Source organism: Anser cygnoides, chromosome 19 (genome assembly GCF_040182565.1).
Source record: "Anser cygnoides isolate HZ-2024a breed goose chromosome 19, Taihu_goose_T2T_genome, whole genome shotgun sequence".
Lineage (NCBI taxonomy): Eukaryota > Metazoa > Chordata > Aves > Anseriformes > Anatidae > Anser > Anser cygnoides.
The window spans coordinates 4,333,495-4,345,975 of NC_089891.1; the positions used below are offsets into that span (position 1 = coordinate 4,333,495).

At 63.5% G+C, this 12,481-nt stretch overlaps 1 protein-coding gene across 11 annotated transcripts in view; it reads left to right on the forward strand.

Annotated features, from left to right (window-relative positions):
- Positions 1–12,481, forward strand: part of SEPTIN9 (septin 9) — a 129,622-nt gene that overhangs the window by 102,088 nt on the left and 15,053 nt on the right. For 9 of the 11 annotated variants that reach the window (XM_048075920.2, XM_048075923.2, XM_066980049.1 and 6 more), the window contains one exon: positions 9,863–10,054. In XM_048075920.2, the coding sequence (XP_047931877.1) occupies positions 9,863–10,054 (192 nt within the window). Of the gene's footprint in view, positions 1–1,047; positions 1,073–2,706; positions 2,854–9,862; positions 10,055–12,481 lie in introns of those variants that run through there. The other 2 variants (XM_048075924.2, XM_066980052.1) reach the window with 2 other exon arrangements.

The window sequence follows — 12,481 nt, forward strand, 5'->3', positions numbered from 1 at the left end:
CGCTATTAGGAAATAAAAAATGTTTGCGAAGCCCTAACGCTGCGCTTTGTGCTGGGGCTCGGCGTGGCGCAGTGTGGTGAATATTGGCAATATCTCATTGCGCACCCGAGGAAAGACGTCCCTGCTCCCTGTGCTCCGGGGATTTGATGTTTGCCTAGAGCTGGGCTGCTCGGGGTGCAGTGGTTTTGTTCCCAGTGCTGCGGGTCCCCCTCGCAGGCCGGTGAGTCCTGGTAAGGCTGCCTTCGTCTGCAGGTTTTGGGTCTTCCCCAGCGCCAGGCAGCGATGGCTGCGGTCGGGATGGAGCCGGGCGGCTGTGCCCGGGGCCGGCCCCGCTGCCGGGCACTTCTCTGGTGCAAGATAAAGGACAATGGTTGGGATCTCCCCCAGAACTTGTAGCCAGCTCAAATCCCTTGGTGCTTACAACACCAAGAGGGCCTCGCCAGAATTGCTCCTAACCCTGTTTTTTCATTTTATTTTATTTAAGAGGAGAACAATGACTTTGTGGTTAGAAACTCTGAGCTGGGGGTTTGGATGCAGCTCTCGGCTCCGCTGTAAGTTGTGTGTGACCTTGGGCGAGCCGCTTAACGCTTCTCCTCCTCATTTTAAGGCAGGGATAAGGCTGCCTCCTTCCCCCCCTGCTCTGCCCTGCCTGCTCCCTCCCAGCTCCGAGTCTGGAAAGGGCACGGGCAGAAGTGGCACGGCAGGGGGCTCGGATCGGGATCAGGGAGGTGCCCCTGGGAAAACAAATCCCGGAGGCTGCTGCTGTCCCTGCGGGAGTGCCTCCTCCATGCAGACAGCCCCCAAACCGCCGGGAGGAAAGGCACGCTTACGAAAGCCCCGCGGTTTTATTTTCTTTGGGCCCAAGGATGCCGCAGCGCTGACCTTCTTTGCTGCCCGCTCCCCCACCTTTGTTGCTTCTCGGGAGGAGGAAACGCGCAGAGGCAAAGCGCTGAGTCGAAACAAAACATTTTTGCACGAGTTGATTTGGAAAACAGCCTGTGCAGCGCGTGAGCTCGCGTCCTGCCCCAAATGGCTTTGCAGAGCTGCGGCGACTGCGGGGAGGACCCCGGCGGTAGGTTCGGTTTGGGTGCTTACAGCCGCGTGGAGCTGCAGACGTGCCGCTGCGTGGCGGCGAGCCGACGGCGTGGGCAGGAGCAGCGGGTCCCGTCTGCAAAGCCGGGTGCAGCCGAGCTCTCGCTCCCCCGTTTCCCCTTGGAAGCTCCCGATGGAGCCGGGCAGCGCCGCTCCCCAGCTCCGCGTCCCGCTCGTGCCGAGCTCTCGCAAGGCTGGAGCGCCCTGCAAGCAGCCCCCGCTGCTGCTTGGGCAAGCCTGCTCTCTGGCATCTAGTGCTGGATTTTGCCGCAGATTAGGGAGATTAAAGCACTAATGCCCATTGATAGGGGTTAAGGCTTTTTTTTTCTTTTTTTTTTAAGTCATAAAACGCGGCGTAATCTAGCAGAAAGCTGCGCACAGCTGCAGCGTAAGCAGACCGAGGCTGGATTTCCTGCCTCGGCGCTGGGGTGGAGGTTTCTCAGAAACTGTCATTTGTGGCACTTGCTGAAGTGGGGGAGCGCCAGGCTCGCCCACGGGCTGCAGGCAGCGTTTTCGGGGCAGGCTCGGCCGCGGCGGCGGCTGGAAGTGGTCGGGAAGGGGAGACGGAGGGCGGCACTGCTGCCGGCGGCGGGGTCGCTGCGGTACCGGCCCTGCTCCACCAGCTGCTGAGCGTGGGGAGCTTCTGGTTGCCCTGCTCCTGCTCCTGGTTGCCCTGCTCCTGGTTGCCCTGCTCCTGGTTGCCCTGCTTCTCCTGCTCCCACTTCTCCTGCTCCTGCTTCTGCTTCTCCTGCTGCCATGCAGTTTTGCAGGGAGCAGCAGGGCCAAGGCCGTGCCCGGTGCTCGTGGGCAGCAGATGGCCCCTGGAGGCTGGGCGTGTGAAATGGAGTCCTTTGGGGTCTGGAGGGCCGCAAACGTGATCCTTCTTAACCCTTTCGTCCTCCTCCGGCCCTCTCCTGGTAACGGGGCGTCTGAGAAGCGTAGGGTCTGGGGTACGGGGTGAGGGAAGGGGTCCGGCAGAGGCAGCCTGGCTCCGTGCACCTCGCAGCCTCCGCCCGGGGCAGGGCCTCCTGCCTTCCCCTTTCCTCTCCCCGCCGCGAGAGGAGGAGGAGAAGCTCTGGTGGTCCAGGTGTAAGGCAGGAAGAGCTCGTAGGGCCCGATAACAACTTTACTCAGCTCGACGGGCGTGATTTTAAAAAGCAGCCAGGCCCGGGGGTGGGCAGTGCCCAGGGCAGGGCATCTCGCATCCTTGGTCCCTACATCGGCCCCGTGCTGTCCCAGGCTGCATCAGCCGGGATGGAGGGGGGGGGATTGGGGCGGGGGAGGGGGAAGGGAGCAGAACAGAGCTGGGGGAGGGAAGGGCCATGGGGGAGGGGAAGGAGTGAGGGGGGAGGGAGGGAGGGGGATGGAGTGAGAGGAGGAGGAGGAGGAGGAAGGGTGATGGGGTGAGAGGAGGAGGAGGAGGAGGGGGGAGAAAGGGTGATGGGGGGGAGGAGGAGGAGGAGGAAGGGTGATGGGGGAGGGTGAGGAAGGATGATGGGGGAGGAAGGGTGATGGGGGGAAGAGGAGGGTGACGGGGTGAAAGGAGGAGGAGGAGAGAGGGTGGGGGGGGGGAGGAGGGTGATGGGGCAGAGGAAGGGGGAGGAGGAAGGGTGATGGAGGGGAAGGGGAAGGAGGAGGAGGAGGGGTGATGGGGGAGGAGGAGGCAGCAGGAGGGCAGGGGGGGGAGGAGGAGGAGGAGGAGGAGGAGGCAGGGCAGCAGCAGGAGGCGGGGAGCTGCCGGAGCCGCCGCCGCCGCCGCGGGTGAGTCGCCGGTGCCCGGGGCGGGAGGAGCGGGCGGGGGTGGGATTTTTTTGGGGGGGGGTCGCATTTGGGGCGCCGGTGCTCTGGGGCAGCGCCCGGGCACCCCAAAAGGGCTCGCTGCTGCCGGCGGGGGCGCAAACTCCGCGGGTTTGGCTGCAGGGGAGGGGGGGGCACCCCGGCTTTGGCTGGGTGCTCTGCGCCCGTACCCCCCCTACTGACCCCCCCGCTCCTTCCTTGCGGGCTCTGGGCCCCCCCGGGGGGGGGGGGGGGGGGGGGCTGCTGTTCCCCGGCCCCCTGTAGCGATGCGGGGATTGTTCGGGGCCGAACAGCGGCTGGGGGCCGGGGGGGGGCCGGGGATGGGGACGTGGAGCGGGGGGGGCGAGATGCTGGGGAGCCTGCCCCCCCCCCGGCCTGAGCCTGCCCCCCCCCCCCCCGGCCTGAGCCTGCTCCTGCAACGTGGTGTTCCGGGGCACCCGGACACAATTGGCCTTTGTGAAAAAGAGAAGGAAAAAGGCAAAAAAAAAAAAAAACCGAAAAAAAAAAAGGCAGCCCTGGGCGTACATTGCTCCTGCAGAACTCGGCCCCGGGGTGCCCCCTCCTCGCCGCAGCTGGGGGGGCCGGGCGGGGAGCCCCAGCCCCGGGTGCCTGCAGTGGGAGCATCCCGCGGCGCTTCGGGGCCGGCGGGGCTGCGGCAGCTTTGTGTTCCCCTTGCACAAAGGCACAAAAAGCTCTGCAGAAGAGCAGCGACGGGGGTCAGAGGTGCTTTCTGCCCCCCCCCCCCGGGGACCTCACTGTCCCTCTCGTGCTGAGCATCGTCACCCAGGGGGGCAGCGGGGGGCTGGCACCGCGTCCCCTCTGCAGCGGGGCAGAAAGTGGGACTGAAACCACGCTGGGCTTCACGGGCCCGCATGTTTCGCTGCGTGGGGTTTCATAGTGTGGGTACAGGAGAGCCCCCAGCAAAGCGGGGGGGCTCTCTGGTGGAGCACGGCGTTCATTCAGGCCGGGGGCCTGGAGACCCCCGTGTGTGCGCCCAGGGCTCGGTGCTCAGCCGGCAAGGCGAGCCTGGCGGTCGGCTCTGATCCCCTCTTCCCTTTCAAGTTTCTCCCGGCGAACGGAAAAGGACGACAGCAACAACAACTCCTCCTTGCAGGTCTCCGTGAGCGGTTTCCTGTCTGTCAGCCGAGCGTTGGCCTCACGTGGTCGCAGAAACGAGGCCGTGTGGCCGCTGTCTGCGGCGGGAGGGCGAGCACGTGGCCGGGGCTGGCACTGCGCGTTGGGTCCCTGCACGAGCGCTTTGCTTCCCAGCCCGGCAGCCTCTGCAGCAGCCGGAGGGTTAATCCTGGAAGGGAAGCGGCGCTGCGGGGTCCCAGTCCGGTGTAAAATGGGGAAAGAGTGGGGCTGGGCCTTGGGGTCTGCTTCCGGAGCCCAAAAGGGGGAAGCGCACCAATGGGGACGGCTGCGCCTCCGCACACGCACGTGGTGCGTGCCCAGGGCTCGGCACCACATCCCCGTGGGCTCTCTCGTCAAAGTGCCTGTCCCAAAGCAGGAACCACTGGTTGCTTTGTTTTATGTTGTTTTTTTTTTCCCCAGAGATCGCAGTGAAAATGTATTTACCCCTCACGTGAGCAAGAAGACTTTGCACCTGGAGCTGCTCAGGAGCATCCTGTGCACCCATGTTTTGTAGATCGGTGATAACACTGCGGGGGGGGGGAGGCTCTGCCTCCTCCTCTGCAGGCTGCTTCAGATGAATTCACTCTGCGGGCTGACCGCCCCCCCTGCCTCAGGGGGGAGAGCAGGACCCGGCTGCACCTCTGTCTCTGCCCAGGCTACCCCACGAGGGCGTAAAGGGAAGGGGTTTGCTCCTATCTTGTGTGCTTATTAGGCCACCTGGCCGCCGCTCCGCTGGCTCTCGGGTGGATTTGGTCTGGTGAGGTGTAGTTAAGCGTCCCCTGCTATTTCTGGGTCACGGCTGTTGTCACCCCAGTAGAAGTACAAGCCGAGGAGGAAGCATAACCAGCGGGTAGATGGGCCCGGGCTGGCGGCGAGCCCAAAACCGTAGCCTGGTGCCCGGGGACGGGAGCAGGCGGCTCCAGCTCGGGGCCTGGCTGTGCCAGCTGGGCTCAGATGACTGCGCTCACATAACGGCAACGTCCCTGAGGTACCCTCGGCTGCTGCTGCTGTGTGGCTTCGGGACACCAGGCTGGGCCCTCTGCCAGGACACCGAAATTTTGGGGGGCTGCCATGCCTCGTGCTCCTGCACCCCCGTGCCGAGGCCAGCACGGGCAGGCAGCAGTCGGGGCTGGGGGACCCCACGATGTCTCTGAGGGCGAGCTGCGGGCAGCGGCAGCTCCTGGGCCACGCGGGGTTTGCATCCAGCCCTGGCTCTGCTGCCTGCCACCTGTGGTCCCCTCAGAGGAGAAAACTGTGGCTTTGCAACCTGCTGCGTGGGCTGGATCCGTTGCTGTAGCTCGTGCTGGGGAAGCAGAGGAGGCCCCTGCAGCAGGGCTGCCCAGGAGGGCTCTGCCTTCCTCTCCATCCTCATCGTCATCTCTTAGGGCACGGCCGAGCAGCCGTGCTCAGCTCGAGAGAGCTTGGTGCCGATTCGGAAGGTCGGGGGAAAGTTGTGCCCTCCTCCGGGGCTCCTGCAAAGCAGCCCTTCCCTGATGCTCGAACGATGCCAAAGCCTTCAGAGCTGACAGCTTGCGAGTTTGGCGTGCAAGGTAGAAAAGCCCTGGAAGCAGCGCGCTCTGCAGCCCTGCCAGTCTGCTCTTAGCTAGCTGGGAGCTATAAATTCACTCTTTGCTTCTAAAAACGTCTCCGTTACACCCAACAGTCATAATTTTGGAGGGTTGTTGCTTCCAATCGTTGGAAGGTTAGCTGGTCTGCGCTGCTCTCTTGAAAACATCTGTGGATGCTCAGCTGCCTGGGAAGCTGTTATGTTTTCCTGCCCTCAGCTGACTGATGTGCGCTGTTGTTCCCTGCTAGGAATCTTCTCTCCGTGATAGCGCAAACCCGTCCAGCAGACCTGGAAGCCTGATGTGTTTCCAGTCTAGCACCAAGTGCTGCGTGGAGGGACGGGGAGTTACAGTTATCCCCACCCCAGAAAGCTCTGTGCGGCGTCCTCCTCTTCTGCGGGCTGGTCGTGGGGCTGCCTGAGACGTTCCTGCTTCAGCCTCTGCAAAGGCTGCTCAGCTTTGTGTGTCCGCAGTGCAAGTTCTGGTCTCCCACTGGCCACTCTCCCAAATTTTCCATGAGGATTCCATGAGCTGGGTTGTTCTGGGGCAGCAGCGAGCCCACCCCGGTGTTTGCAGCGCTGCCTGCAGCCCATTGTCGGTGCAGCGGTTCCCCAGCAATCCCAGCGGTTCCCCAAAGTCTTTTTGCGAAGCCCATCCCACAGGGACCCTCCTGCTGTGTCCTCTGGGGGCTCCCCGCCCTGGGGGTGCCTTTCGGTGGCTGTTTCACAGATGTTGGCCTTGGCTTCTGTCTCGCGTGCGTTAATTACAGCGCAACAGCCCCAAACTTTTGGCAAAATGAACTCGGGAGCTGCTGTCCAAAGTCACCCCGGAGCCCGTGCTGCAGCCGCGCGTTGCCTTGTGCTCGGCACGGCGCTGCCCTGCGGTCTCTGCCTCTCCGGTGCCTGCGTGGAGGGGGTTTCCCTGGCAGAGGACATCTCGGGTACGGCTGTCCACGAGTTGCTGCACAGCTCGTGTTTGTCCAGGGACACGTGCGGGGGAGCTGGAGGGAGCGCAGGGCTCCCGGTCCCACGGGCAATGTGAGCAGCCCCCTGCGCTTCCCCGGCTGCCTCTGCTGGGGAGGCCCAGAGCAGCTGTGTCCCGGTGGCACTGAAAGGCAGCGGTGTTTGAGGCCTGATCCTGCTGCTGCCAGGGGCTCAGCACCATCCAGGCGTTTCTCGCAGCATTGTATGTTTGTTAATTCATCCCTTCCCACCGCGCCGTGGCCGGGCGGGCGGTGCTGGCACACCGAGTGCCGCCGCTTTGGCGCCGTCCCCGTGGAGAACACGAGGGTTGAATCCAGCTCCCTGTGGTGCAGTCCTGGGGCAGCCACTGCTCCTGTTCCAATTTCATTCCAGGGTCTTTCTACTTCAGACGAGTGGGCAGCCACAACTTCTGCTCCAATTTCATTCCGGGATCTTTCTACTTCAGACAAACGCCTGCCGAGAGCGCTCCCTGCCACCCATCAGCGCAGCCCCGTGTGCCTGTGCCGTGCACCACAGAGGTCCCGGGGCTCAGCCGCATCCTGCCTCTAAAGCTGGCACAAATTTCTTGCAGCCGAGCGGGATGCTCGGGTCCGTGCTTGGTAGCAGAGGCTCAGCTCTTCCCAGGCTGCTGCCTCGATGGGAAGCTCAAAGGGAAGAGCGAATGTGTGGGTTGCAACATTTCCCTCGGGAGCCCGCTGGGCAGTTGGTGTCTGTGCATCCCGGTTGGCCCGCAGATCCCTCCTCGTTGCGACATATTTATTTATTATTTCCCCAAGCCGCAGCCAGATGCTGGGACGCCTTGTCCTTTAACTCACTTCTTCCTGCGGGCCAGCTGGAGCAGCGTGGGCCGCGCTGCTGGCCGTGCCGCGTGGGTGCACCTTGGTGGCCGCGCGCCTGCGTGCTCCGCGGCCGCAAACCGTGGTGCGTGGGAACTCCTCGCCTCCCGTGGCTTTTGGCTGGCTGTTGGGTCCCGATCCCTCCTTGCTGCATCGAGGTGAAGTGCTGCAAGGCTGTTCCCATGCTGGGGGGGCAGTGTGGGAGGGGGTCACCCCTCCTACAGGCTGCTGGCTGCTTGCTAGCAGGGCTGGAGAGCAGCCAGGAGGTGCTGCGGATGCTCCCCAACAAACAGGGGATGCTTTCCCGCTCCATTTGTTTAATTTTCCTTCTGGACCTCACCTGTACCGGTTTCCCTGTCCTACAGGGCCGGCGTGCTTCAGGCTCTGACACTCGGGTGCCCTACCTGCGGCCCTCCCGGTGCCGGCAGCAGTTGAAGCGTTTCATAACCTCGTGCTTCTGGTGGCACAGACTTCCCACGTGATTTATCATTTTTCTAGCGGTATGTCGGGTTTTTTTCCACTTTTGGCCTTGCCACTTCGAAGCAGTGCTAACTCAGGACCGATGGAAAGGCCTGTGGCGTGCCGGGCCTGTAATCTGCTGAAGGAGCAGCCGGCAGCGTGCTGCCAGCTGTGCTACAGCCCGAATTTGTGTGTGTGCCTGGTGCAGAGCCGGGAGGAGCAGCTTGCTGCTGCGTGTGCCAGACCTGCGTGTTTGCTCCCCAGCGGCTCCGTGAGTAATGCTGCTCTGCACAGCCCGGGGCTGGGGGGTGGAAAAAAGCGTTCAGAGCCACCCGTATCGGTCCTGGTGATCAGTTCTGGTTTGGTTTGTTTTTTTCCTGCTTGACTCAAAGTGCGCCGTGCTTGCAGGATGTGAGGGCTTCTGCCTCGCAGCTGGCTCTGGGCTGGTGCTGGGGCCTGGGCTCTGCTGGTCACCGGTGGGGAAGGGACGGGGGGAGTCGTGCTGGGACGGAGCCCCTCGGCACTGCCTGCGCCCTGCGCTCAGATCCCTTGGGAGGCAGGGAGAGGAAGGCACCCAGCACCTCATCAGAGGTCAGAAGTAGCGGTGGGGTGAGGCCAGTGAGCCAGGAAAGGAGCTGAGGTCTGTAGTGGTGCTTTGAGGCACGAGAACCTTGGCAAAAAGCTACAAGGAAATGGAACGCGTCGGCTGGTGGGGCGGGGAGCTGGGCATCGAGCAGCAGCAGCCTGGGCTGGGGGAGGCTCTCCCTGTGTCTCCCTAACCCCTCAGCTGCTTCCCTCTCCACGCCTGCGTTCCAGGAGCATCCTCGGCGTGGCTCACGGCTCCACCAGGAGCTTGCGAAGAGCAGGGGCCGAGCTTGTGCACGCTCCGTGCTTGGGCTGCGAGCAGAGCGCGTCGCCCCGTGACCCCCAGGCCTCCTTCCTGCCTGGCAGCGGCAGTCCTGCCCGCGGGAGGGGACGGTGCCGCCACCTTTTCTGGTGAGGACGTGGAATGAGGCAGCAGACAGATGCGCGTTTGTTTCTCCCTCATCCTCCAGAGACATCTGCCTCCTTCATAGCAGGAGCCCCGAAGCATGTTGGTGAGCTGCGCGCTCCGTAGCCGCCCTGCGGGTGGGACAAGCGCCCAATTTCTCCAGAAAGCTGAAGGCTTTTTGCTTTCCCTCTGACAGACGGTGGCAGAACCGGGGCAGCATCACGACGGCTCCGTCACCGCGCAGGCACTTCCTGCTGCAACCCATTTTGGGGCAGACGTGTTGGTTTTCGGTTCTTGGCGGTGTGCGCTGGGGTGGGGCAGCGAGGGGCGAGCTGGGGCCTGCGGGCACCGCACCGTGTCACTGGCAGCTCGGAGCGGGCATGGGACGGGGAGACCTTCTCTGTGTGACAGAGAGCTGCCCGGCTCCCCAAAATGTGGCCGTGAGGCATTTACATCGGCAGTCATCGTAGCGCTGTAATTACAGCAGTAGGATGATGTAGGAATGTGAGTTTTTAATGGCAGTGTTGTGGCACAGGGCTGTTCTGCCGAAAGCCTTCGTCACCCTCACTGCACGAACTCCGGGCTCGTGCCGAGGGTTTCCCTGGTGCCGGGCCCGGCTCCGCTTGGGGCGAGGGACCGGCTGCTGGCGGGGGGCTGCCCACGGTGCCGGGAGCGGGGTGCCACGAGGTGCTCCCCCTGCACACCAGGCTGCAGGGCCGCGTCCTTTTGCTGTGCTCCAGTAGGCTTGGTAACGGGGGCGGGGATCAAGGTGCACGTGCTAAAAACTGTAATCCCAAATTAGAGATAATTACAGGTGAAGGAAGATGCTGTGTGCCTGCTCTTGGCCTCCAGATGCCCCAAATCCCCGCTTGGTGCGGAGATGCCGCGTGCGCCTTATTCCTGCTTGGGACAGGGCAGGCAGCTCCTCCTGTGCCCTGCCCGGAGGAGCACCGCGGTGTGCCCGGCCCTTTTCCACCCCTGACTGCTCTCTCTCTGCTTCCCCAGGTCCCGAGGCCGTTCCCAGCCACGCACCCGGCATGACGGACGCCCCGCGGGATGCCGGCCCCAAGCAGGCGGCGCCGGCGCGGCCGGAGAAGCCGGCGGCAGACTTCGGCTACGTGGGGATAGACGCCATCCTGGAGCAGATGAGACGGAAAGCCATGAAGCAGGGCTTCGAGTTCAACATCATGGTCGTGGGTGAGCGCTCCCCCCGGGCCAGCTGCCGGCAGCGTGCTCAACGAGCTGTTTGTTTTCTGTTGTGACAATGTTTGTCCTGTCCGTACCCTCCTCGGGCGCAGCAGTTCAGCTCCGTGGCGGTGGCTCTGCTGCAGGAGTCAGCAAATCCTGCTTCCAGAGCGCTGGCTTCAAGTCAGCAGTACTTAAAGCCGGGATGGGACGCGGCCTGGAGCTGGCTGTGGTCCCGTGCACCTTCCTGGAGGTTGGGGTGCGTCGTCTGTAGGCACGTTCCCAAGACGAGAGCCTTGGGAGGTGTCAGTAACCCTGCAGAGGGTGACAGCAGCCTCCTCTGGGTGCCGTGCGGGGAGCCCTGCAGTGCTTCGGCCCCGAGAAGTCAGGGAGCGTGGTAATGCTGACGTGCTGGGATACCAGCACCTTGACGTTTGCTGGCGTTTCCAGCAATTGGGCCGAAATGCCTGCTTGTGAGTTTTCCTGTATTTATGAGGTGGTGCCGGGAAGCCCGGACAGCAGAGGGAGCCACGCTACGAGGGGGCTGCGGCGGGGGGTCGGTCCCATGCTGGGCTCCGCATGCCGTGCGGGCTCGGTGGCACCCGGCGCTCTGCTCCTGGCTGCGAGGCAGCGCCTGCGTCGTGTGCTGACGGCCCTTGGGCTGGAGGGGCGGCAAGGCAGGGGAAGGACGGGCTCGGTAAGCGAGGGAGGAAACGCTGCGGGCATTTGGCAGTGCAGATAAAGAAGAGGTTTGGGTGGCTGGGCTGTCCGGCTCGCATCTGGGTGCTGGTGGCTCCTTTGGGGATGTGAAACTTCGTAAGAGAGGCTGGGGGGGTCCCTGCTTGTGGGGAGGGAGAGGGGGAAGGCTGTGGCAGTGGTGTGATGGGGGGGTCTTCCCATCATTTCCTCCTGCGAGGAGCTGTGTGGGGCTGCAGCCTTGGGTAGGGACACCCATGTGCTGGGGACCTCCCCCAAAAGCCCTGGGGAGCATCCTGGGGATGCAGCAGGGCCTGATCCAAGGAGTTTGCTAATTCTGTGAAGCCTGTAGCTGCCCTGTAGCTTCCCAGCGGGCTCTGTTGATGCCCTGCATTTCCCCTTTTTGATTTTTTTCCTGCAGAAATGGGTCTCAGAGGGGAGGGCACCCTCGGATGTGGGCTGGGAGGTCACTGCGAACCCTTTCGCTGCAGAACCAGTTTGTGCAGGCTCCCGTGACATTTTTAATGTGAAAAATGCTCTTTGCAGCCAGTTCAGCAGCACTCCCGGGGCAGAGGGATCACAGCACTAATCCCGAGAGCCTGCACGTGAGATCTCAAGGGCTGAGCCCCCGATCCCCTGCCAGGAGAGGCACCCCCCCACCCGTCTGCTGCTCCGGGAATGTCCTGGGCGAGCAGCTCTGGGCTTCCCCGTGCTCCCTCCCTCCTGAGCAGAGGCTCCTCTGCTCTCTGCTTTGCAGCTGCTGGGAGAAACGATCCCAAGGGCCTGGAAAACCTTGTTCTTCCCCCGGCAGGCTCCGGGCGGGCTGTTCGCAGCCTGGGGAATTCGGTGGCAGCATGAACAAGGCGAGCTCCGGCCCTGCCAGGAGACCCAGGAAGAGCACCCAGGGTGCCCTCAGAGGGACCTGGGGGGTCCAGGGATGCTCTGCTGGAGCCAGGAGGAGCAGGCGGCCCAGAGCTGCTACTTTCAGCCGTGTTGTGCCCTTTGGGACGGGCTTTGATGGCGTGTGACGCCGCCGATGCAGTGGCAGGGGACGCGGAGCACGGTGGCTCTCTGCAGGGGCTGCCCTCGTTCTGCCGTGTTCCTCCGGGAGGGGAGCTCAGGCTTCTCCCGGGATTGGTTTGGCTCCTCTATTCCCACCTGGTCTAAGCTGTGAGTCTTCACGTTAAAATCCTTGTAATCCCTGGGTCACAGAAGGGAAATGCCAGCCAGGGAGGAGCGGGGTGACTTGGACAGAGGCGGAGGGAATCGAGCACGTCTGCAGGCAGGGGGCTTCCCTCTGCCCAAAATCCTGTACCCCTGGGTAGCAGCAGGCCGCTTCAAAGGGGTTTCATCAGCCGCACCGAGGCAGAATTTCAGTTTGGGGTTGTTCCGTGGGTGTTGCCTTTCTTACTTTTCAGGAGTCCTTGACCCCAGCCAGGTCCCCGTGTTTCTCCCCTACGCCCGCTGCGATGGCTGCAGGCGAGCGGGGCGCTCCTGTGCGGGACCGCGGCGTGCCGGCTGAAAGGAGGAGCGCTGGGGGCGCAGCTCCGGGCTGCTGCTCGGTCACGGGGCTGGGGCAGCCAGCCCGGGGCTAACGCCCAGGACCAAGGCGCTGGCCAGCCCCGCTGCTGGCTTGGCTCTGGCTGCCTTGGGCAACCTGGGTGGGTTGGGGCACTTGATCTAAGCGAACACCGTAAAAGCTGTCACCGTAACACCGTAAAAGCTGCTTTTTTCTGCCCTCGC